The sequence below is a fragment of the Oryctolagus cuniculus genome, chromosome 5, assembly GCF_964237555.1.
Source record: "Oryctolagus cuniculus chromosome 5, mOryCun1.1, whole genome shotgun sequence".
NCBI classification, from domain to species: Eukaryota; Metazoa; Chordata; class Mammalia; order Lagomorpha; family Leporidae; genus Oryctolagus; species Oryctolagus cuniculus.
Window position 1 is genome coordinate 132403526 of NC_091436.1, and position 25750 is coordinate 132429275.

The 25750-nt window shown below is 50.7% G+C and overlaps 2 protein-coding genes and 1 long non-coding RNA gene across 6 annotated transcripts in view; 2 read left to right on the top strand and 1 right to left on the bottom strand.

Moving 5' to 3' along the window:
* The window catches only part of TMEM217 (transmembrane protein 217), a 38695-nt gene that overhangs the window by 9864 nt on the left and 3081 nt on the right, over nt 1-25750 (top strand). For 2 of the 3 annotated variants that reach the window (XM_008262852.4, XM_051854784.2), the window contains exons 2-3: nt 8814-8882; nt 21746-21783. In XM_008262852.4, the coding sequence (XP_008261074.2) occupies nt 8845-8882; nt 21746-21783 (76 nt within the window). In that variant the 5' untranslated portion in view covers nt 8814-8844. The remainder of the gene's footprint in view (nt 1-8813; nt 8883-21745; nt 21784-25750) is intronic. The other variant, XM_070074129.1, reaches the window with a different exon arrangement.
* Nucleotides 1005-2910, bottom strand: LOC127493045 (uncharacterized). Its single transcript, XR_007922973.2, has 3 exons — nt 2773-2910; nt 2389-2518; nt 1005-1739 (listed from the first exon to the last, which is right to left on the bottom strand). It is a non-coding gene; the product is annotated as an uncharacterized lncRNA (long non-coding RNA).
* Nucleotides 8816-25750, top strand: part of TMEM217B (transmembrane protein 217B) — a 30268-nt gene continuing 13333 nt past the window's right edge. The window contains exon 1 of one of the 2 annotated variants that reach the window (XM_070074131.1): nt 8816-8882. The gene's annotated coding sequence lies outside the window, so the exon portion shown is untranslated. The remainder of the gene's footprint in view (nt 8883-25750) is intronic. The other variant, XM_070074130.1, reaches the window with a different exon arrangement.

Below are 25750 nucleotides of genomic sequence, written 5' to 3' on the forward strand. Positions count from 1 at the left end.
CACTGTTGCCATGTACCTCACAGTACACAAGGGTGGAGGGAGTATATTTCTCTGCCTGCTAGACTTCTGGCCAGCAGTATGGGAGTAAAAGTGACCGTGTGCCGTAAGAGACACCGCCCGTTCCCACTCCTGACCTTCCCCGGGTGAGGAAGGTGCCCTGAGGAGCTACTGGTCCAAGGAAGATGAAATGTGTGGCGCAGACAAAAGCTCCAACTGGTGGCATTTGGCACAGCAGTTAGGTCCTCCCTTGGGGCTGCCACACCCCATACCAGTGCCGGGGTTCAAGTCCCGGCTCTACTTCCAACTCCAGCTTCCTGCTAATACACATCTTGGAAGGCAGCAAGTGCTGACTCATGTAGTTTGGTCCTTGCCACCCAGGTGGAAAACCTGGATTGAGTTCCTAGGTGCTGCCTTCAGCCTGGCAGAGTCCTGGCTGTTGTGGGCATTTGGTGAGTGAATCATCAGTTGGGAGCTCGCTCTCTCTCGCTCTCTCTCTCTCTCTGCCTTTTAAATGAATACAGTTAATAAACAAACAAAAACTAAAGCTTGACCCCAAACCCATTCATCTTGAAGACATTCTGAGGCATGAATGAGAAAACAGCAGCTCGTGGTTGTCGGCCCTTGAATTCTGCAGCGTTGCTCTGGCTACAGCTCATCACCCCGGGAGTGAAGCGGAGAAGGAGAGTCAGCCAGTATTCTCTGAAGAAGCCTAGCGGGGAGAGGAGAGGCTGGCAGGTGTCTCCCTCCTCATCGCCGTTGCTTTGTGGTGGCCTTTAGCCACCTGGGATATAAACGCCTTTGCCATCCACGGAGAATTTCTCATTCCCTGACTCTCGGTGGGCAGCAGAGCCCATCTCCCAGGAGCATGGCTGATAATGCCACTCTCCCACCCTCTCTTGTGAGTGAATCAGGGGCACGGGTCGTCTACTCTGCGAGGAAGATACACCCACCCCAGGCTTTGAGTCAGGAAGAGCTTGTGAGGCAAAGGAGCAGAAGAGAATCTGTTTTTTTTTTTTTTTTTTTTAAGATTTATTTATTTATTTTAAAGTCAGAGTTACACAGAGAGAGGAGAGGCAGAGAGAGAGAGAGAGAGGGGTCTTCCATCCGATGGTTCACTCCCCAGATGTGTTCACTCCCCTGGAGCTGTGCCGATCCGAAGCCAAGAGCCAGGAGCTTCTTCTTTGTCTCCCACGTGGGTACAGGGGCCCAAGGACTAGGGCCATCTTCTACTGCTTTCCCGGGCCATAGCAGAGAGCTGGATAGGAAGTAGAGCAGCTGGGTCTCGAACCGGCGCCCATACGGAATGCCAGTGCTTCAGACCAGGGTGTTAACCCACTGTGCCACAGCGCTGGCCCCAAGAATCTTTTTTGATGGGCACCGGCAGCAGCAACATCTGGGATCTGGTGCTCGAAGCACTGTCAGTGTAACTACGGAGTCACGTGCTCACCAGTGGGGCCGGCCTTGTGGCCTTGTTGCTGTCTGCAACGCTTGCCAGTGGCAGTGAGCTGAATCTGCCGTGACCGGCTCTGTGGTGTGACATTGGCCACCACCCTGTAAGCCAAACTCTGAACATGGCGTGGCAGGTTGACTGCGAGAAGGGCCTCGGTTCCTCACTTCAGGGCCTCGTCTTGCTGGACCTCCCGATGCCGGTTCTGGGCTCATCCTTACTGACAGAAATGAGAAATCTTCATGAAAAGGCTCAGATAAGGTTTATTCAGGGAAGATTGAGTGACCCAGGCCTGGCAGACACAAGCTCAGTGGCATTTAAAAAAACAACAACAACAACAACAACAAAAAAGACTTATTTTATTTCTTTGAAAGGCAAAAGAGACAGAGAGAGGGGGAGAGACAGAAACAAAGAGAGAAAGCGATCTTTCATCTGCTGGTTCACTCCCCAAATGGCTGCAAGAGCTGAAGTTGGCCCAGGCCAAAGTCAGGAGCCTGGAACTCCATCCAGGTCTCTCCCTGGGATGGCAGAGAGCCAGGCACTTGGGCCATCTCCTGCTGCTTTCCCAGGAGCATTAGCCAGGAGCTGGATCAGAAGTGGAGCAGCTAGAATTCAAACTGATCTTCATAGGGGCTACAGATGTTGCTGGCTGCAGCTTAACCCACTGAGCCACAGTGCCTGCCCCAAGCCCAGTTACTTTTAATAAGACTTGGGAACTGTTGCAAAGGGATCACATTCTTTTCAGAATGTATATATTCCATGATGGTAGATTTTCATTTATCATCGCACAGTGAACATTGCGTGGCCTCAAAACCCAGACTTTAGCTAAGCAGGAGTGAGGTTCTCACAGGTTTGGAGATTAGCTTCCCTTTTAAAAGAAATATTTATTTGAAAGGTAGAAAGACAGAAATCTTCCATCTGCTGGCTCAACCCCCAAATACCTGCAACAGCTGGACTGGGCCAGGCCAACGCCAGGATCCAGGAACTCAATCTGAGTCTCCCACTTAGGTGGCAGTGATCCAAGCACTTGAGCCATCGCCTACTGCCTTCCAGGGTGAACACTGCATAAGGCTGGTGTCAGAAACAGAACATGGACTTGAACCCAGGCATTCCAATATGTGATGCAGACGTCCCAACCAGCATCTTCAACACTGTGCCAAATGCCCAACCCTAGTGCTTACTTTCTGTAGGATATGATTGGTTATAAACATCTTCAGAGGCAGGGAGGAAAGAGGTTACTGAAAAGAAGGCTTCTGATTTAATTTGCAAAAGGACCTTTCTGGGAATAGGTAATAAATAGTTAGATAAAGAACAAAGGACTGTACCTGGTTGCTCCAGCTGGCTGAAATGAAACAGTCCCTATGTGCACATCACCCAAAGTAGAACTGCCCCGGTAGATGTGACTAACAGCTCTGTCTGGACGCTCAGATGGCCCCAGTGTCTCTCAGATGCTTTGCAGGGTTTTTAGAGGCAGTTTGTTTTCGCCCTTGTGACTTCCTTTGGTCATTAGCATGTTAGTAAACATTACACGAGCAGAGGACTAAAAGCACTTGTGTAATTGGACTTGCTCTCCGCCATTGCCATGAGAACATGTCTAGGCTAGCCGGAGGGATGATGAGACAGGTGGCACCAGGCCAAGGCTGTCTGAGTTATCCCAGCTGGGGCCATCCTAGATCAGCCAACAGCCAGATGAACCTCAGACACAGCAGTGAGCTCAGCCGAAAGCAACAGCGCTGCCTGGACAACCAACAGCTGACCCCGGACACACTCGCCGGACTCCAGCAGCCATCAGCCCTGCTCGGCCCGGCCCACAGACCCAAGGCTAAAGCCACGTTCGTGGTATGCTGCTGAAGTCTTTGCGCTTGACTTCATGGTGTCATTGTGGTGATTGAGAGCTGATACAGATGACCCCTCAGCCTTCTCCACAATTCTACCAACTGTGCTTTTTCTGCAGAAATCAGCCAAGGGTTGGTATCTGTTGCTTGCCCTGACACAGAGAAAGAGTGAAGGTAAATGAAGAGGAAACGCAGGGTCAAGGGAGAGGTAGGGGGAAGAGACTTCAGCATTGCCTGCAGGCACAGAGAAAAGGAGAAATTTGTGTTTGTTAAGATGTGAGTGTAGCTGCAAAGTCACAGGGCTTTTAACCTAATGGAAATTCACAGCTTTTCTCCCCGCCTGAGCCTAGGCAGGTGTGGCTACATGCTCTGTGAAATCTTTGGGCCCCAAGCCCCTCTTCTCTGTTGTTCCATTGTGTGAAGACGTGGTGGCCCAAGATGGCTCCCTACTCCCCCGGCATTTTAACCACTGAGAGGAGGATGCGGGAGCACATGACCCTTCTCCTTAGTGAGCAGTGGTTATCTATTTATTTATTTAAAAGATTTGCCGGCGCTGTGGCTCAATAGGCTAATCCTCCGCCTGTGGCGCCGGCACACTGGGTTCTAGTCCCAGTCGGGGTGCCGGATTCTGTCCTGGTTGCCCCTCTTCCAGTCCAGCTCTCTGCTGTGGCCTGGGAGTGCAGTGGAGGATGGCCCAAGTCCTTGGGCCCTGCACCCATGTGGGAGACCAGGATAAGTACCTGGCTCCTGCCTTCGGATCAGCGCCGGCCACAGCGGCCATTGGAGGGTGAACCAACGGTAAAGGAAGACCTTTCTCCCGTCTCTCTCTTTCACTGTCCACTCTGCCTGTAAAAAAAAAAATAATAAAAAATAAAAGATTTATTTATGGGGCCGGGGCTGTGGTATAGTGGGTAAAGCCCCTGCCTGCAGTGCCGGCATGCCATATGGGTGCCTGTTTGAGTCTCAGCTGCTCCATTTCTGATCCAGCTCTCTGCTATGGCCTGGGAAAGCAGTAGAAGATGGCCCAAGTGCTTGGGCCCCTGCACCCATGTGGGAGGCCCAGAAGAAGTTCCTGGCTCCTGACTTTGGATCGGCCTGGCTCCAGCCATTACGGCCATTTGGTGAGTGAACCAGCTGATGGAAGACCCTTCTCTCTCTCTCTGTCTCTCTCTCTGTCTTTCCCTCTCTCTCTGTGTTTAGCTCCATCTTTCAAAAAAATAAATGAAAGAGTTACAGAGAGAGAGGTCTTCCATCTGCTGGTTCACTCCCCAGATGGCCACAACATCCAGTGCTGGACTGGCCGAAGCCAGGAGCCAGGAGCTTCATCCAGGTCTCCCATGTGGGAGGCCGGGGCCCAGGTACTTGAGCCATCATCTGCTGCTTTTCTTAGACACATTAGCAGGGAGCTGGATTGGTGCCCATATGAGATGCCGGTGTTTCAGCCGGCGGCTTTACCTGCTGTGCCACAACGTCAGCCTCTATTTATGGGGTGTGTGTGTGTGTGTGTGTGTGTCTTGTTTAATATTTATGTATTTATTTGAAAAGCAGAGTTACAGAGAGAGAGAGAGAGAGGAGAGATTTCCCATCTGCTAGTTCACTCCCCAGATGGCTGCAATGGCTGGGCTGAGCCAGGAGCCTGGATTTCCATCTGGGTCTCCTATGTGGGTGGCAGGAGTTCAACCACTTGAGACAAATTCCGCTGCCCACCTAGGTGCAATAGCAGGAAGATGATCAGAACTGGAGCAGCCAGGACTCAAACCAGCACTCATATGGAATACTGGTGTTGCAGGCAGTGGCTTAACCTGCTGTGCCACAAAGCTGGCTCCTGTGTATTTATTTTTATTTGAGTAGCAGAGGGATGAGGGTGGGGGGAGAGTATGGGGGTGAGAGAGAGTGTGTGTTCTTATCAGTTGGTTCGCTCTCCAAATGCCCACAATGGAACTGGGCCAGAGCCACAGTCAGGAGCTGGAAATGCAATCCAGGTCTCCCATGTGGGTGACAGGAGCTCAATTACTTTAGTTGTCACAGCTACCTCCGAGAATTGGCATTAGCAGGAAGCTGGAGTCAGGAGCCCGAGCCAGGTATCACACCCCCAGGTACTCGGATGTGGGACACAGGATCTTATCCAGTGTCTTAACCACTAGGTTAAACATCCACCCCAACTTCATTTCTTAATCTTTCAACGTAGGCCGGCACTGTGGCACAGTGGGTTAAGCTTCTGCCTGCAGCACCAGCATCCCATATGGGTGCCAGTTCAAGTTTCAGCTGCTCTACTTCCGATCCAGCTCTCTGCTAATGTGAATGGAAGGGCAGCAGAGGATGGCCCAAGTGCTTGGGCCCCTGCACCCACGTGGGAGACTCAGGGGGTAAAAAAAAAAGCAGACTTAAAGAGAGAGAGAGGAAGAGACACAGAGAGATCTTCTATCTGCTGTTCCACTCCCCAAATAGCCGCAACAGCAAGAGCTGGGCCAGGCCAAAACCAGGAGCTTCATCTGGGTCTCCCACATGGTTGGCAAGGACCCAAACACTTGAGCCATCCTCTGCTGCTTTTCTCAGGCCATTAGCAGGGAGCTAGATCAGAAGCGGAGCAGTTGGGATTTGAACAGGTGCCCATATGGGATGCCGGCGTCACAGGTAGTTGCTCAACCTGCTATGCCATGATACCAGCCCCCAACCTATTTGGTCACATGGCCATGCTCAGCTGCAGGGGAGGCTGGGAAAGCCAATCTTATTCTAACCAACCACACGTATATCCAAACACTCTGCTTCTGTGGGAGAAGGGGCAAGCAGTTAGTAGTAGTCTGTCACGTTAAAGGAGAAGGGTTAACTAACAGGGCCAGGTCTATGTGTGTGGGAGACTTTATTGGCCATTTCTTTCCTTCTTCCTTGTTAAGGAGGCTCATGTTTTGGAGGGGTGGGGCGTCTGTGTTTCCAGTGTGGGTATCAATCATGATTTGTCTGAATCAGTTATGGAGATGCTGTCAGCTCTCCGTCTTCCCTGTGGTTGTGAATGGGCACGCGACCCTGTTCTGACCCATGAGCCACGGAGGGAAGAGTGTTCAGGGTTTCTGGGCACTGCTTCACTTCCTGCGGGAGAGACAAGCATGGAGGCGGGCTTACTGGCCTGCTCCTGCCTGCGATGCTGGTGTGTGGTGTGTGGCACTGATGGGAGGCAGTCGGCTTGTGACCACGAAAGAAAGGTCAAGGGGAGCCTAGCAGTTAGGATGCCTGGGTCCCATGTCAGAGTGTCTGGTTTGATTCCCAGCTCCAGCTCCTGACTCCAGCTTCCTGCCAGTGCAGACCTTGGGAGGTAGCAGCGAGGGCTCCAGTGATTGGGTTCACCCGTGTGCTTGAATTCCCAGCCCTGTCCCAGCTGCTGTGGGTATTTGGGGAGTGAACGGGGGAGGGGAGGCTCTCCCTCCCTCTCCCCATCACTCCGCCTCTCAGATAAACAAAATCTAAAACGCCAAGAGAAATACCAAGAGAACTGCAAATGTGCACCTAGAACCCTGACGCCTTGTTAAGGATCCAAGTGACTTTGAGGGGCCAGCAGGTGGAGAAGGGGAAAAAAGAAATGTGAGGAAGTGAGAGTGCTACATCCGGGAGGAGGAATGCGCCGCCCCCACCCCCGCGCCCCAGCCGCCCCCGCCCCGCGCCCTCTCTCCCGCCCCCGGCGGGGCTGGGCATCCACTCCGGAGGACTTCGTGTACAGCAGTGTGATTTATTGGCTCGATGACCTCATTCCCAGTCGGGGCAGGTTCCCCTGCTCGCGGACTGATTCACCGCCAAAGCGTGACAGGCATTTTCTCTTTGGAGGTCTGAGAGGTCTTCCACCGCTTCCCTCAGCGGGGATTGCCGGGCCTTTTGTTTTGGCAACTCTGGGTCTGGAGCTCTAGATTCTGTGGGTGAGGAGGGAGGGCCGCCTGGAAAAGCTGAGGGAGAGGAACGCGTCCAGCCCCTGCAGCCAGGGGGAGGATGGTGCCCACCCTGGGGCTGTGTCCGGCTCCTCCCCAGACCCCAGGGTGACGAGCTGGACACTTGGCCACGCCCCTCAGGGCTGTGAGCGGCAGCAAGCCCCTCCCAGGAGCAGCACCAGCCCTTCCCCCAGACGCCATGACTGGGTGAACTCGGGGCTTCTCTGTGGTTTCAGCAAGGGGTGAGAGGGAAGGAGAGCAAAACCAACAAATGCAAACCCAGCAGGTTGAGGCAGACTTTCTCTTGAATTCTGTGAGGACATGGGCAGAGTCAGACTACATATTAACTTTTAAAGATGAAGATAAGATCCTGAATCACTTTCTGCATTAGATGGTGTGCGATATGCCTTCGGTGATGGTGCAAATTCAAATTCATGCCGTGGTTATACAGAGCCAAGGAAGTGAGAAAGGTCATGAATTATCTTAGCGGCTTTTTAAAGTTGATGGATTTGTTTTTTAAAGAAAACGTGGAAGGTACATCTCTAGGAATTCACTCATTTGTACTATATACAAAGTGTCCATTTTCATTTAAAAAATCTAATTGAATTGACCTGATCCTGCCAGACTAGAAGGAAATCCAACCTCTGTTATCACTGAGGCTGCCCTGGTTCGCTGGGAGGCCTCTGAAGCTGGATGTAGACCCCACAGGGAAACAGGAGCCAGCCTCTCACCTGCAGCTTTACGGCCGCCTGGACCAGCCACACGATGGGGCCCCGAAGCCCCCGAAGCTCCCCCCATCCTGCTTCCAGCCCCAAGTGGGTGACAGACATAACCTCAGCAGGCGTGGGGCAGGGAGTCCCTAGCACCTGAGGTCCATTCCGCTCCCCAGGCACAGTGCTCCCTCCCTGGAGGTCTGCCACTGAGAAATGGGGGTCTCCCTGCTCTCCTCTCCTAGACAGAGAGTAATGCCCTTGTTGTATAAGGAACTTACACATGTTGGGAAAAAACACAAAACCACAAACATCCTAATACCTGAGCATATTAAATAAAGGGCATTGCTTGCAAAAACAGCAGTAAAACTGTGAACAAGGAGAACAGGTTGGGCACAGCAGTTGTCACAGCGTAGAGCACTTCCGCCCCATGTCATAGAGCCTGGTTTGGGTTCTGGCTCGTCTGCTTCCAACCCAGCTTCCTGCTGATGCACACACTGGGAAGCAGCAGGTGACGGCTCAGGTACTTGAGCCCCTGCCACCCAAGTGGGAGACCCAGACTGAGTTCCAGACTCCTGGCTTCACCGGAGCCAAGCCTGTTACAGGCATTCGGGGAGTGACCCAGCAAATAAGAGATGGCTGTGTGTCTCTCTGTCTCCGTGTCTTTCAGTTGAGTTAAAAGTGAAGGAATGGATACATAAAAAACACTCCCTGCCTCCTGCTGTGTACACTCTGTTGTGCCCTCCTGTGGTCCCCTGCAGGGTCCGTGTGTGTGAGCAATGGAACCTGGCAGAAGTGACGGGTGTCAGATCTGAGATGAGGAGTTAAGAGGCACTGCAACTTCTGTTTTAATCCCCCTCCTCTCTCTCTCTCTCTCTCTCTCTCTCTCTCTCTCTCTCTCTCTCAGAGCTTGCTGCTGAGAAGCCAGCTCCCATGCCATGAAGAAATTCAAGCACCATTCAGAGAGACCGGGCAGGTAAGAAATTGAGGTCCCTGGCCGATCGCCAGCTGAGGGCTAGGCTTTCTGCCAACTGCCGTTTGTGAATTTGGATGAGGACCATTCCCCAAGGTGGAGCCATGAGTCCTAGTGGTAAAGTGCCTGTGACAATAGATGAAATGTGTCCCACCTCTTTAGCCACCCGGACATGAGCCCCAAGTGCTGAACTACTGCCAGGTTTCCTGTTAGGAAAAGAAAATCTCTGGGCCCTTGCTGTGGCACAGCGGGTAAAATCGCTGCCTGCGACGCCAGCCTCCCACATGGGCATGGGTTCCAGTCCTGGCTGCTCCACTTCCGATCCAGCTTCCTGCTGACATGCCTGGGAAAGCAACAGAAGAGAGCCCAAGTGCTTAGGCCCCTGCTACCCAAGCGGGGGACCCGGAAGAAGCTCCCGGCTCCTGGCTTCGGTCTGGCCCAGCCCTGGCCATCTGGGGAATGATCCAGTGAAGGGAAGATCTCATTCTCTCTCTCTCTCTCTCTCTGAAACTCTTTCAAATAAATAAATCGGTTAAAAATAATAATTTTTAGATTTAGATATAAATTATTTGCCACACATCAATACTTATGCTCAATCTCAAGAGTAATCAATAAAATGCAAAGAGTAAAATAAGGTTCTTTCTCTCTTGGTGTTGACATCCTTAGCATATCTACTCATGTCTTCATGCCTGTTGCCTCAGTAACAAAATAGCTGCTGTAGCTCCAGGCATCACACCACATCAAAGCCAAAAACAAAGAAGATGTAAGGATGGTGCTGGCCATATCATTCTCTTTTCTCAGTTAAAGCAAAAACTCTTCCAAAGATTCCCCCCACAAATTCCTGCTTGTGTGTCATTTGCTAGGACTGTGTCCCACGGACACTACTAATACAAACCAATATTTTATCAGAATCTGGGCTCACTGGCCGGCGCCGCGGCTCACTAGGCTAATCCTCCGCCTAGCGGCGCCAGCACACCGGGTTCTAGTCCCGGTTGGGGCGCCGGATTCTGTCCCGGTTGCCCCTCTTCCAGGCCAGCTCTCTGCTGTGGCCAGGGAGTGCAGTGGAGGATGGCCCAGGTGCTTGGGCCCTGCACCCCATGGGAGACCAGGAAAAGCACCTGGCTCCTGGCTCCTGCCATCGGATCAGCGCGGTGCGCCGGCCGCAGCGCGCCGGCCACGGCGGCCATTGGAGGGTGAACCAACGGCAAAGGAAGACCTTTCTCTCTGTCTCCCTCTCTCACTGTCCACTCTGCCTGTCAAAAAAAAAAAAAAATTTAAAAAAAAAAAAAGAATCTGGGCTCACTGTCATCCTGAGCAAAAGCAGACTTCTGTTAGCAAAGAAGGGGGAAGAGGTATCGAGAAGGAAGCTAATGCTGTCGGCTGCAGCACCGTTTAATAAGTAGGGCTTTCACCTGTGTGACAAATAGCTGTCAGCCCTTGGCATCAAGGGTGCACATGAGTAGGAAACTGGATTGGAAGTGGAGGAGCCAGGACCGTAACAAGGCACTCCACTGTGCAATGTGGGCACCCCAGGCACATGACTGCTGAGCCGAACGCCCTCCCCTCCTTTTAGATTATTAGTTATTTTTAATAATGAAGTCTTCCACCCAAAGTAAAATTAGGATCTTGTGGAATAACTTGCATCTGACTGCATGGCTGCCCAATCCGTTTCACTTCCTCCCCTTGGTTTAGATGATCTTCGTCCTCAATCCTGAGTTTGTGACTCCTTTCCTCTCCAAGTGTTACCATTTTATTGTGTCTATTTATAACCCTAAAATGCGTGTGTGCATAGTTCTTGATAACTGAATTTCTTTGTCTACTTTTCTCACTATTTTTTAAAGATTTATTTATTTATTTGAAAGAGTTATACAGAGAAAGGAGAGGCAGAGAAAGAGAGAGAGGTCTTCCATCCGCTGGTTTACTCCCAGAATGGCCTCAACAACCGGAACTAAGCTGATCCAAAGCCAGGAGTCAGGAGCTTCTTCCGGGTCTCCCACATGGGTGCAGGGGCCTAAGGACCTGGGCCATCTTCCACTTCTTTCCCAGGCCATAGCAGAGAGCTGGACTGGAAGTTGAGCAGCTGGGACTAGAACCAGTGCCAATACAGGATGCTGGCACTGCAAGATTCAACCTTATTGTGTTGCTATAGTCATTCATTTTGACAACAATTGCACCCTCTAATTGTGTGGCCGTGTAGCAATTTATCGGACACCTGTTCCAATCTCCTGGTTTTCTCTTTGCTAGTTAACCAGTCTAACTCGGTCACACCCGTGTTTGCCAGGAGCTTTGCGTGTGGTCCTAGCAGGTCCCCTGCACCCTCTGTAAAGGCTGCAGGGGCTCCCGCATCTACTCCAGACTCTCACCATGGCTTTGCAGGCAGTTGCCTTGCTCAGTGTGCTGTCCATTATTCACACTGGGCTACCAGCCAGAGGCTGACCAATAACGACGCTGGCCTGACAGGGCCGGGTGCCCACGGAGAGCCCTTAGCTTCAGTGAGGATGGATGGAGGGGGAGGAGGAACATCAGTTGGTGGGTGAATATTTCCTTGCTTCCCTGGGAAACCTGGGAAAGGCAGGGACGTGGATCATGAACACTTGGAAAAGCAGAATCCCCTGCACCTTGGCAAATTCTTTAACCACGCCTCCAGGGAAAGGGAAAGGTGGGACCGGACCCCCCTTCCCTGTCTACAGGCCAGCCTTGGGGCTGTGCTCCTGCAGGAGAGTGCAGGAGAAGTGTCCCTGTGGGACTGCTGAGGTTGCATTGGGAGAAGGGAGGCGGCTTCCACCTGGCTTGCTCTTCTCTGGACGCTCACCATTGGGGAGCAGCCATCAAGACATGAAGAAGCCAGAGGCACGCATGCAGAGCCCCTGTGGCGAAGCCGTGTGCACAGGAACTGGGGCCCCCAACTGATGCTGATGGAGCCAGCATCAGTCACCAGCCAGGAGAGGCCCAAATCCATGGAGCCCTGTCCAAATCCCCCACCACACCCAGAGGTAAGTTAACCCTCTGTGCTCCGTCCAAAGCTCTCACTCACAGAATCTGTGCACATACTAAGTGTTCGTGTTATGCTACTATGTTTTGTTATGCAAAGTTGCCAAATTAGGGAGCTGTGGCCTGAAGACAATACGTTTCCAGTAAATGGGGAAGCCAAGGTTTGAACTCTGGCCATTTGACTTGAAAACATGCTACTCTTGACCTCAAACATCCCTTCAAATTGTCTAGAATCTGTTTTTCCCCTGAGCTTTCAGGATACCCTTGGTGACTCAGAACATGACTAATGAACCCACTCCTCTAACGCAGGGATTGAGCCCGGGAGAACAATGCTGCCAGTGAAAACACAGACTCACCCATGCCCTAAAATAGTGCCCTCAGAAAGGGATAAACTCAGCTGCAGATTGGCAAATGAGATCTGTCCAAGGAAGATAAAAGCTTAGCTCAGGGCCTAAAGAACAAGGAGTACCTTTAAATAAACACTGGTTTTGGAGTTCCAGAGCGATACGAGGGTGGGGAACCTTTCTTCTGTCAAGGCCATTTGGGTATTTATAACATCATCCAAGGGCCATACAAAATGATCAACTTAAAAATGAATTAGCCTACTACAGATTTATTGAATGTCGAGTCCCACCTGCAGCTGCCTCAGCAGAGCCAAACCATGTAATTTCTTTTTTAAAAAAAGATTTATTTATTTATTTGAAAATCAGAGGTAGAGAGAGAGAGAGGAGAGGCAGACAGAGAGAGAAAGAGGTCTTCCATCCGATGGTTCACTCCCCAGATGGCCACAATGGCCGGAGCTGCGCCAATCCAATGCCAGGAGCTTCTTCCGGGTCTCCCACGCAGGTGCAGGGGCCCAAGGCCTTGGGCCATCTTCTACTGCTTTCCCAGGCCATAGCAGAGAGCTGGATTGGAAGAGGAGCAGCCGGGACTAGAACCGGCGTCCATATGGGATGCCAGAGCTTCAGGCCAGGGTGTTAACCCAGTGTGCCACAGTGCCGGCCCCCAGACCATGTAATTTCACAGACCTTATACAGCCTGTGGGCTGGCATTCCCCACCAGTGTGGGTGGACAGATAAAACTCAACTTCATTCTTACAGTGTCTTGTTATAATAATCAGATTTTGTATTCTAGTATAAACAGTTAATGTACAAGTCTGAGTGATGAGATTGCTATGGTTGGAAAGGGTTTATGAGCAATTCAGGTGCTGAGATTTAATCCTTTTCAAGAGGCGGTATTGGGGCTGGCGCTGTGGCATAGTGGGTAAAGCCATGTGGGTGCCGGTTCAAGTCCTGGCTGCTCCTCTTCCAATCCAGCTCTCTGGTGTGGCCTGGGAAAGCAGTGGAAGATGGCCCAAGTGCTTGGGCCCCTGCACCCACACGGGAGACCTGACTGGAGGAAGCTCCTGGCCCCTGGCTTCAGATCAGTGCAGCTCCAGCCATTGCAGCCATCTGAGGAGTGAACCAGCAGATGGAAGTTTTCTCTCTCTCTGCCTCTGCAAAGTCTGTAACTTTGCCTTTCCAATAAATCAATCTTTAAAAAAAAGTCCTTATGAAGAGGCAGGTCCTTTTGGGGGTGATTAAGTTGTGAAGGTTCCATCCTCATGAATGGGTCACTGGACGGCAGGGAACTCGCTTTCTGCCACACGAGGATCCAGCAACGAGACTCCAGCCCAGCAGCAGAGAGCAGCCCTCAGTGGGCACTGGTGCTGACCTGTGGGGAGCAACCGAGACTAGACTAAACTACTGGAACTGCTAAGACTAACTCTATGCATCTGATCTCCCACCATATGGCGCTGAGAGGGAGTAAACAACTTCACACAGCTGCCTTATCAATTCGACTAACAAGCTGCAGGAGCTGATCCTGCTCCTGATTGGAGGAGAGCAGCGTGCTCAGCGCGTGGGGAGAGAACAGCAGCAGAGTTGGGATTGGTAGAGGACTATAAAGGAGGAGAGAGACAACATGCAGGAGGAACATCTGAGGAACCCCTGAGAGAGCCGGCCGGCGGTGTGCCACTACTCTGCAGAAGCGGGGGCGGGGGCGGAGGCAAACCCAGGAAGGGCCGGGAAAAGAGAACAGCACAGGGTCCGGTGTCTTGTCATTCCTCCGCGAGTGGGGGAGCGACACTGACCCTTGGATCTGGGATGTGCCAGCCCCCAGAACAGAAAGAAACACCCTCAGTGCATGGTGTCTTGTGATACCAGAATTAGGAGTTGCTGCACAGTTGGATGAAGGCAGGTATTTTTAACTTCAAATAGTTCAAAATGTTGTGGGGGCCGGCATGTGTAGCCACCTGTAGTGCTGGCATTCCATATGGGCGCCGGTTCGAGACCCAGCTGCTCCACTTCTGATTCTGCTTTCTGCTATGGCCTGGGAAATCAGTAGAAGATGGCCCAAGTGCTTGGACCCCTGCACCCACGTGGGAGACCCAGAAGAAGCTCCTGGCTCCTGGCTTCAGGTCAACCTAGCTCCAGCTATTGCGGCCATTTGGGGGATGAACCAGCAGATGGAAGACCTTTCTCTGTCTCTCCCTCTCTCTCTCTAACTCTGCCTTTCAAGTAAGTAAACAAAATCTTAAAAAAAAAAAAAAAAAAAAAAAAAAAGAAAAAGAAAGTGCCACATAACACATAGGGTGCCTTTTTCTGTAGCTTTACTCAGCTGCCCAGTTTCAGGTATGGAGGAGGCCAATAATTATGTTCATTAGGCTTGGGAGTTCTGCATGGTCTCACTGCTGGAGATGCTAATTTCACCTGGCTAGGGACTGAAAGCCTATCATGTTTCCTTCCTCCTCCCTCCCTCCCTCCCTCCCTCTCTTCCTTCCATTGTATTCATTTATTTGAAAGGCAGAGTTACACACACACACACACACACACACACAGAACAGGAGAGACAGAGATCTTCCATCTGCTGGTTCACTCCCCAAATGACTCCAATAGCCAGGGCTGGACCAGGTCAAAGCAAGGAGCCAGGAGCTTCTTCTGGGTCTCCCACATGGGTAGCAGGAGTCCGGGACTTGAGTCATTTTCTGCTGCTTTCCAAAGCACATTAGCATGGAGCTAGATCAAAAGTAGAGCAGCCAGGACTTGGACTGGTGCCCATATGGGATGCCGGTGCCACAGGCCATGGCTTACCCCGATGTGCCGAAGTGCTGGCCCCTTGTTTTTTGTAATATAAAAGCTACACATCGCTTCTCGGCCTTTTGGCTAACATCAAGTGTAATCTATAAGCTACACAATCAGAAAGGACTACACGATCTGAAGGGCAGGGGGCTGAGGAGGAATAACCCAGTGGTAAGAAAATCCAGGAACAGAGAAGCCTCACCTCCTGAAAACAAAATGCATCTGGCCTCTCCATGTTGGAAAAAATAATGTATCAAAGACCAAGCACCCACGAGTATAAGATGTCTGTAGATTTCAAAAAAAAAAATCAAATGGATGGAGTTTACTGAAAATTACTCGATTATGTTCTTGAAATAATTTGGTTTAATCCTACAGCCTAATTTAAGAAAGAAATCTTTGTAAGGGTGAGTGACCCTAGCATCTAGGATGTCCAGTAATTGAGACATCAGAGTACCTGGGTTCTATACCTGTCTCTCACTCCTGACTCCAGCTTTGTGCCAATCAGACCCTGGGAGGCAGTGGTGATGGCTCAAGTGATTGGGTTCTTCCTCCCGCACGGGAGACCTGGGCTGAATTCCCTGTTCCCAGCTTCAGCCCAGCCCAGTACCAACTGTTTCAGACACTTGGTGAGTGCACCAGTGGTGCTCGCTTGCTCTCTCTGTCGTCTGTCTGTCTCTGTCCCTTTGCCTCTGCCTCTCAAATAAGTAACATTTTAAAAAAATTTTAATTGTATTATTTGGCTGTTTGAATTTCAAAGAGATTAATTACTAAAATATCTTTTTTAAACTAAATGAGAAGTTCAAATGGTGACATTAGTTTTTGTAAGAAAATTGCCCAAAATTGCCCAGTTATCTATAGGCAACTTAGTTTGGTCCAAAGAAGGGCTAAAAGACTATTCCCAACTATGGTGGACAGAATTCTAGCAACGTGTATGTGTTCTCTAGGGCTAACTTAACAACAGATCACAAACTAAGTGGGTTATTTTTTTAAGACACACAGGTGGCTTTTTAAAAAAAAAAATTTTTTTTTTGAAACAGAGACAGAGATTTTCCATCCATTGGTTGTGCCAGGCACTCCATGATATGTACTGCAAGGATCCCAAGCAGTATCTTTTTTTTTTTTTTTAAGATTTTATTTATTTATTTGACAGGTAGAGTTACAGACAGTGAGAGAGACAGAGAGAAAGGTCTTCCCTCCATTGGTTCACTCCCCAGATGGCCGCAATGGCCGGAGCTGTGCCGATCCGAAGCCAGGAGCCAGGTGCTTCCTCCTGGTCTGCCATGCGGGTGCAGGGCCCAAGCACTTGGGCCATCCTCCACTGCCCTCCCGGGCCACAGCAGAGAGCCAGACCGGAAGAGGAGCCAGACCGGAAGAGGAGCAACCGGGACTAGAATCTGCACCCATATGGGATGCCGGCGCCGCAGGTGGAGGATTAACCTAGTGCACCATGGCACCAGCCACCCAAGCAGTATCTTAGCCATTGCACCCAATGCTGGCCCCACACCGAGTGGTTTAAACAACAGATATGATAATTTTCCCACAATTCTGGAGGCTGAGATCAAGTGTCAGATGAAGTGGCTTCTTCTGAGGCCCCCTCCGTGGGGTGTAGACAGCTGTCTCCACCTCCCTGATTCCTCACGCAGTCATCTGTCTCCACCTCCCTGATTCCTCACGCGGTCATCTGGGGTGTGTCTGTGTCCTAATCTGCTCTTCTTCTAAGACACCAGTCAGGTTAGATTAGGGCTGACACTAATAGCCTAACTTTAATTTAACTGCCTCTTTAAAGACCCTATTTCCAAATGCAGTTGCATTCTGAGGAACGGGGCGGCGGTTGGGCATCTGAATTTTTTGAGGGTCACAACTCAACCGCTCACAGCCCCCGTGATCTTTGTCCTCTGGATGACAACTGTGAGCACGGCAGAGGGACTTTATGGATCTAGTTCAGGACCCAGAGGCAAAGAGATCTGTGGGCCATCCCAGTGGGTCCACTCTACTAACCACGTGAACCCATTCTGAAGAAGGACTTTCTCCAAGGAGGCAAAGAGGAGACTCCCAGCATACAGAGTATGCACCGCTGTAGGCTCTGGGTGTACAGGAGGAAGGAGCTGAAGCCCACACACCTGCCGGGGCTGGCAGGGCGCCTGGAGCGGCAGAGGCAGCCCCTCACCAACAGCCGGCACGGAAGCGGGGACCTCAGTCCCATCACTCAAAGGAGTGGAATTCAGCCGACCTGAGCGCCTGGCAGCAGATTCTTCCCAGGACGAGTGTGCCCCCCCCCCCCCAGCCCCGGGCAGCTCGATCTCCACCCTGGGAGCCTCGGGGCAGAGGAAGCAGGTGACTGTGGTGGCAACCAGTGCTTCCGACCCTCCCTGTCTGTGTACGTCACGTGCAGCATGACCATGTCTCCGTTGACGATGGGCTGCGAATGCGATGGTGGCCCCAGAAGACTGTGTCACGTCTCCGCTGGTGTAGGTGACTCCAGAAGGCTGGCAAGAGTCAGGCAACACGTGACTAATCTGTCACAGCTGCAACAGGCAAGTCAGCAAATTTACAGAGCAAATCAAGGGAAACGGCTAGAAACTAAATCTACATGTGCCTTTCACTTAGGGTGAGCCAAGGGACAACATGATCAAGGGAAGTTGCAGTAAAATTGAAAGTTGCTTGGGAAATGAGTCGCATTCTTCAAAATCAGCAAGTTAACCGAATGGCCTCCCACAGGCCTGGAGTGCTCCACTCAGGTCCAGTTGGAGCTGACTTCTGAGTGTTTGTCAGTAACTATGGAAGATTACTCCCTTGGCAGGTAAAAAAAAAAATCTATATCTGAGTGCATAAGTAATGCAAGTCTATCCCCTTCCCTCACCACCATCAATGAGAAAATAGGTTCATCCAGTTCCAGGTGGGTGTTTGGCGCAGTGGTTAACTTGCCACTTGGGGCTCCTACATCTCTTTCATATTGCCTGGCTGCAATCCCGGCTCCTCCCTTCCAATCCACCATCCTGTTATTGTGCAACTGGGAAGCATCAAATGATGGTTCAAGTTCTTGGGTCCCTCCCACCCCCATGGGAGACCTGGATTGAGTACTGGGCTCTTGGCTTCAGCCTGGCTCAGCCTTGACTGTTGCATGCATTTTGGGGGTAAACCAATGGATGGAAGATCTCTCTCTCTCTCTCTCTCTCTGTCCCTCTCTTTTCAAATAAAATGAAGGTAAATAAAAATTGAAATATAAAAAATGCATTCTGTTATAGTATATAGCTATATTGAGAAGACTTGTGAAACCTTAACACATGCCTGGCACAAAGGAAGCTTTTAGTAAATGCTTATTATTATCATTATTGCTTAAAGATGTATTTATTTATCTGAAAGGCAGAGTGAGAGAGAGAGAGAGAGAGAGAGAGAGAGAGAGAGAGAGAGATGCAAATAGTCACAACAGTCATGTCTAGACGAGGCTGCAGCCAGCAACCAGGAACTCCATCCAGGTCTCCCACATGGGTGGCAGGGATCTGAGTGCGTGGCTTATGATCCGCTGCCTTCCCAGATACATTAGCAAGAAGCTGTATCAGAAGCAGAACAGTTAGGACTCAAATCAGCACTCCAGTATGGGATGCCACTGTCTCAGTCAGTGGCTTAACCCACTGCACCACAATATTGGCCTCATCATTATTTCTAAATATTTATGTATTTATTTCCCTGAGAAGTAGAAAGAGAAAGAAACTGAGACAGAGTTCCCATCTGTTGCTTCAGTTCCCAGGTGCCCACAATGACTGGGATGGGCCAGGCCAAAGCCAGGAGCCTGGAATTCAATTCAGGTGCCCCCATTGGGTGTCAGGGACCCAACTGTATAAGCCATCACTGCTACTGCCTGGAGTCTGTCTTGGTAGGAAGCTGGGGTCAGGAGCTGAATCCCCCAGCGTGGGACGAGGCTGTCTTAACTGCTAAGCTAAATACCTGCTCCCTATCATTATCATGATTACTGTTACCTCATTTCATTTGACTGATACATCATGAGCGGCAAATATTTTAATTTGTTAAATTAAGGAATAATTCTCTATTGACTTCATACATAACTTGAGGGAGAGCTCATTCTACCGGGAAAACAAATGAACCAACGCCAAGATTTTGAGTCACAAGTAGGAATACAGAAACCCCAAAAGATAGTAGCTTATTTATGACCACTATCTTTTATTTCTCTGTCAAGTAGCAATGACCCGGGGCTGGTGCTGTGGCGTAGTGGGCTAAGCCTCCACCTGCTGCGCCAGCATCCCATATGGGTGCCAGTTCGAATCCCAGCTGCTCCACTTACGACCCAGTTCTCTGCAATGGCCTGGGAAAGCAATGGAAGATGGCCCAAGTCCTTGGGCCCCTGCACCCATGTGGGAGACCCAGAAGAAGCTCCTGGCTCCTGGCTTCAGATTGGCTCAGCTCCAGCTATTGTGGCTACTTGGGAGTGAACCATCAGATGGAAGACCTCTCCCTCTCTCCCTCTCTTTGTAACTCTGCCTCTTAAGTAAATAAAAATCTTTTAAAAATAATGCATGGGTTTCAGTGCTTTTTGTACCAAAATAAACTTGCTGTTCAATTCCATTTCCACCAGCTTTCTGCAGCTCCCTCATACATTTCCCAGCTTTTCCTGCAGGTTGATGTGATCACGTGACCAATGGGGTGTCAGCAGAAGTGATGGCTGCCTGTACTTGCTCATGGAAGAATTAGGAGTGCTGACACTTTCTCCCTTTCTTCCTTCCCATTGCATAGCCATGAACAGAATTCATTTTTTTTAAAAGATTTATTTATTTGTTTTGAAAGCCAGAGTTAGAGAGAAAGAGAGAGAGAGAGAAAGAGAGATCTTCCATCTTCTGGTTCACTCCCCAGATGGCTGCAACAGCCAGTATTAGGACAGGCTGAAGCCAGGAGTTAGGAGCTTCATCTGGGTCTCCCATGTGGGTGACAAGTGCCCTAGCACTTGGGCTGTCTTCTTTTGCTTTCCTCTGGACATTAGCAGGGAGCAGGCAGGACATGAACCCATGCCCATATGGAATACCTCTGTTGCAGGTGGCAGCTTTACCTGACATGCCAAAACACCAGCCTCAGAACTGATTTTTTTTTAAGCAAAGTGAGAGAGAGAGGCCTTCCATCTTGTGGCTTACTCCCCAAATGCCTGTAGCAGCTGGGACAGGGCCTGGCTGAAGCCAGGAGGCTGGAACTCCATACAGGTTTCCCACATGAGCAGCAGGAACCCAAACATTTGGGCTATCATCTTCTGCCTCCCAGGAGCATTAGCAGGAAAGTGGATCAGAAGTGGGGGAGCTCGAATCAGCATTCTGATATGGGATGTGGCCTAACCCGCTGCACCATGCCCTCCCCCAGACCTGACCTTTGACCCAGACTTAGAAGCTTTTGCTGAAATGGCAAATCCCTAATCAGTCATGGGTCATTGCTAGAGTTTTTTTGCTTTTTGTTTTTTAAGATTTATTTCTCTGACAGGTAGAGTTACAGACAGAGAGAGGGAGAGACAGAGAGAAAGGTCTTCCATCTGCTGGTTCACTCCCCAAATGGACGCATCGGCCAGAGCTGGGCCGATCCGAAGCCAGGAACCAAGAGCTTCATCTGGGTCTCCCACATGGGTGCAGGGGCCCAAGAACTTGGGCCATCCTACTGCTTTCCCAGGCCATGGCAGAGAGCTGGATCAGAAGAGGAGCACCTGGGATATGAACTAGCAACCATATGGGATGCCAGCACCACAGGCGGGGGCTTAGCCTACTATACCACAGCACTGGCCCCCATGCATTATTTTTTAAATGTGTTTTCCATGGAAATTTTTCATTTTAAAGAGTGGAAATGCAAATTTATATTTTTTTGAAAGGTAGAATAACATAGAGAGAGAGAGAGAGAGAGAGAGAGAGAGAGAGGAAGACAGAGATGGATTGGAGGTCTTCCATACATTGCTTCACTCTCCCAAAAGCCTGCAACAGCCAGGGCTGGACCAGGCTGAAGCTAGCAGCCTGGAACTCAATCCAGGTCTTCCACATTGGTGGCAAGGACCAAGAACTTGAGCCATCACCTACTGCCTCCCCAGGTGCACATTAGCAGAAAGTTGGACTGGAAGCAGAGCAGGGATTCAAACCCAAGCACTCTGATAAGGAACGCAGGCATCACAAAACAGTATCTTAGCTACTGCACCAAACACCTGCCACCCACATTATCTTTTTTTTAAAGATTTATTTCTTTATTTGAAAGTCAGAGTTACACAGAGATAGGAGAGGCAGAGAGAGAGAGAGAGAGAGGTCTTCCATCTGATGGTTCACTCCCCAATTGGCTACAATGGCCAGAACTGCGCCAATCCAAAGCCAGGAGCCAGGAGCTCCTTCCGGGTCTCCCACATGGGTGCAGGGGCCCAAGGCCTTGGGCCATCTTCTACTGTTTTCCCAGGCCATAGCAGAGAGCTGGATTGGAAGTGGAGCAGCCAAAACTAGAACCTGTGCCCATATGTTATGCCGGCGATTCAGGCCATGGTGTTAACCTGCTATGCCACATTGCCGGCCCCCCACATTATCTATTAATTCAATTTTTCCATGAACTCTTGGAAGCTCCTCACAGTTATTAGCTGGGTGGCCATGTGTCTGGCCAAAACTAAAAATATGCAGGGGAAATGGGTGCTGGGAGAAAGTGATCAGTCTTAACCAGAGATACACAACTGACAGGAGCCCAGAATCTGTGTGAGCTTCTCAAGAATAGTAAGAGGAAGTCTTCTATCTGTTGCAGGTGGATGAGCAGCAGTGAATATGGCAACTATGCTGCAGGTAGGAGACTAGATTACATGTCTTATTCCACCCAGGTTTTCCCTTTGTGAACCCACGTGTACAGAACTGGATTACTCATCATCCAGGGTCATACCAAGCAATCATCATTAAACATGCTTTATGAACTGGTTTGTTTGCCTGTTTTAAACTTTAACTCTTGTGACTCCCTTGCCCAACCCACTCCTCTCCATGCCCCTGCCGTACCCCTGGCCCCTGCACTTCCAGGCACCTACTAACCCAAACTGTGTGTCTGTTGTACCTTGACTTTTTACATAAAGTCTTTCCCACATGTTATGTATGACTGCTATGGTTTGAATATTAAGTTGGCTGTTCCCCAAGGATCCCTGTATTAAAGGCTTGATCCCCAGGGGCACAGCTCAGAGGCGGTAGACTCCTGAGGAGGTGGGGCCTGGCCTTCAGGTCTTGGGTTGTGCCCTTGTAAGGTAGTTCTTGTATGGATGAGGGAGTTCTCCCGAGAGGGCTGTTATCAAAGCCTGAGTCTGAGCCCACCCACCCTCTGGGCTTCCTGGGTCACCATGCGTTCCTCTACTCCTGTTCTCCCATACCCGTGGGGCCTTCATCAAAGCCTGAACTTCCAGAACTGTGAGCTAAATAAACCTCTTGTCATCGTAAGTCAGTCATGGTAGTAACCAAAAAACTGCCTTAAATAACAGTCCAGCAGTATGCTATTTGATTTTACTTATTTCTAAATTCTATAAAAAAGGGTACCACACTGGGTGCTCTCAATCTTGAAAAATATTTTAGGGGCCAGCATTGTATAGTAGGTAAAGCAGCTGCCTGTGATGCTGGCATCCCATATGGGCGCTGGCTGCTCTACTTCTGATCCAGCTCCCTGTTAATGGCTTAGGAAAAGCACCAGAAGATGGTCCAAGTGCTTGGGCCCCTGCCACCCACTTGGAGATCCAGAGGAAGCTCCTGGCTTCTGGCTTCAGCCTGGCTCAGCCCTGGCCATTGTGGCCACCTGGGGAGTGAACTAGCAGGTGGAAAATTACCCCCCCCCCCCCCGCCGGCGCCACGGCTCACTAGGCTAATCCTCCGCCTAGTGGCGCCAGCACACCGAGTTCTAGTCCCGGTCGGGGCGCCGGATTCTGTCCCGGTTGCCCCTCTTCCAGGCCAGCCCTCTGCTGTGGCCAGGGAGTGCAGTGGAGGATGGCCCAGGTGCTTGGGCCCTGCACCCCATGGGAGACCAGGAAAAGCACCTGGCTCCTGGCTCCTGCCATCGGATCAGCGCGGTGCGCTGGCCACAGCGCGCCGACCGCGGCGGCCATTGGAGGGTGAACCAATGGCAAAGGAAGACCTTTCTCTCTGTCTCTCTCTCACTGTCCACTCTGCCTGTCAAAAAATGAAAAAAAAAAGAAAATTACCCCCCCTTTCAAATACATAAATAAATCTTAAAAAAAAAAAAAAAGAAAAAGAAATGTTCTATTCCCTGATAGAAAGGAGTCTATCTTGAAAAAAAGAAAGAAAGAAAAACATTTTATCTGGACATGGACTCCTAGGTTGACAGTGCTTCATACAGTTAAAATATAATTCCATTTCCCAACCTTGGCAGCACAGCACAGAGAACCATAGGCACTGGGGAGCAGGGCAGACAAAGTGAGCACAGTCTACACTGCAGAGCACATAGACCCACAATGGTCTCATACAGAGGGAACTAAGCACTCAGCATCTTCTAGCTCCATCTCTCAAGATCTCAAGATCGAGCCTGGGGCCCGGTGCTGTGGCACAGCGGGTTAATGCCCTGGCCTGAAGCGCCGGCATCCCATATAGGTGCCAGGTTCTAGTCCCAGCTGCTCCTCTTCCAGTCCAGCCCTCTGCTGTGGCCCAGGAAGGCAGTGGAGGATGGCCCAAGTCCTTGGGCCCCTGCACCCATGTGGGAGACCCAGAAGAAGCTCCTGGCTCCTGGCTTTGGATTAGCGTAGCTTCAGCCAGAGTAAACCAGTGAATGGAAGATCTCTCTCTCTCTCTCTCTGCCCCTCCTCTCTCTGTGTAACTCTGACTTTCAAATAAATAAATAAATCTTTAAAAAAAAAAAAGATCGATCCTGAGCCAAGAAGGGCTTCATTCAACTGGAAGAGAATAAGCAGGAGGCCCCGGCAATCCCCACTCACACCAGACACCAAAGAACCCGGGCCTTCATGGATCCTGGGGCCAGTGTGGGGAGAAAGAGTCCAGCCCATGTGGTGCCATCCCTCACCCAAGTTCTCGCTGCATGGCCCCATCTTGAGTCCATCCACCCAGGGTCCAAAGAAGCAGCTGGGCAGCTGCTCCCAGCAGCTCCATGGACCCAGCCCTGTGCAACAGTCAGGAGAACCCACCCTGCCATGGTGCTGGGGAGAATGTGAGTGGCACAGCCTGAGTCATGAATCATGCCGCAGAGGCCCCCAGAAAATAGCCGGGAGGCCCTGCCCTTCCTCCTCCCGCGCTGAAAGCAGCCAGGCAGCCCTGCCCACCTGCCCTTGGCCTCAGGAAGCAGCATCCACCCTCTCACTGACCTGGAAATACCCAGCAGGCAGCCCCATCCTGCTTTGGCCCCAGGAAGCAGGCAGGTGGCCCTGCCCACACACCCTCAGCCCTGTGCAACAATCAGGCCACCAGCCCCAAGCCACTTGACCCACGGAAGCCCAGAGAAGCAGATGAGCAGCTGTGCCCAAGTGTCTTGGCCTACTAAGGCAACTGGGTGGCCCCATCCAACCCTCCATGGCCCCCAAGAGGCCACCACCCAGCCCACTCTCAGGAGCTTGGCCTAGCGAGGCCCCGAAAAGCAGAGGCCCGCCCTGCCCCTACGATCTCAGCTCAGAAAGCAGGTGAGCAGGCACATGCACCAACTCCCAGTGAACGCGCCCCACCCAGGGGAGCAGTGCAGTCCTGCAAGCCCGGCAGCCTCAGCGAGGAAGACCCCTGTGATCTCACTCAACTGATTACAGCAGAAGCAGGTGCACAGCCACTCCACCAAAGCCCCCACCCAGCCCCCAAAGCCTGCACAGCACACCCAGCCAACTGCCTAGGACACAGCACCAGGAGGAAAGTCTTCTGCTACAAAAGCCACCCGATAAAACTGGTAGAAGCCACTGACCCACCAGATGCACAAAAACCATCTTAGGGACACAGAAGCATGAAGAAAGGTAACATAATGCCTCCAAAGAAACCCAGCAGCTCCAGCAATAAACCACAAAGTAATGTAAATAGACACTTGGCCTGGCAAATAAAAGAATTACTTCTACAAAATGTAATAAGTTACAAGAGAATACAGACAGAGAATTCAACAAGACTATGAAAGCAATTAATGAAATGAATGAGAAATTCAGTAAACACAGAGCATCAGAAAGAACCAGCATAGGGCCAGCGTTAAGCCACCACTTGGTGGCTGTTCCACTTCAATTCAGTTTCCAAGAAATCACTAAATGAAATTTAAAATATAGCTGGGGGATGGCATTGTGGCATAGTGGGTAAAGCCACAGCTTGCGACACCGGCATCCCATATGGGCGCTGTTTCAGGTCCCGGCTGCTCTACTTCCCATCCAACTCCCTGCTGATGCTCCTGAGAAAGCCAGAGGATGCCCCAAGTGCTTGGGCCCCTGCACCCATGTGGGAGACCCAGAGGAAGACCTCTCTTCTTATCTCTCTCTCTCTTTCTAACTCTGCCTTTCAAATAAATAAGTAAATCTTTAAAAAAAAATAGTGAGCAAAAACACAGTTGAGAGCCTCAGCAGAACTGAGCAGGCAGAAGAAGGAATTTCTGAGCTTGATGTCAGGTCTTTTGAAATATCCAGCCAGACAATATAAATTTTCTTTTGGCATTTTTAAAAAAGATTTTATTTATTTATTTGAGAGGTAGAGTTACAGACAATGAGAGGGAGACGAAGAGAAAAGTCTTCCATCCATTGGTTCACTCCCCAAATGGCTACAACTGCCGGAGCTGTGCCAATCCGAAGCCAGGAGCCAG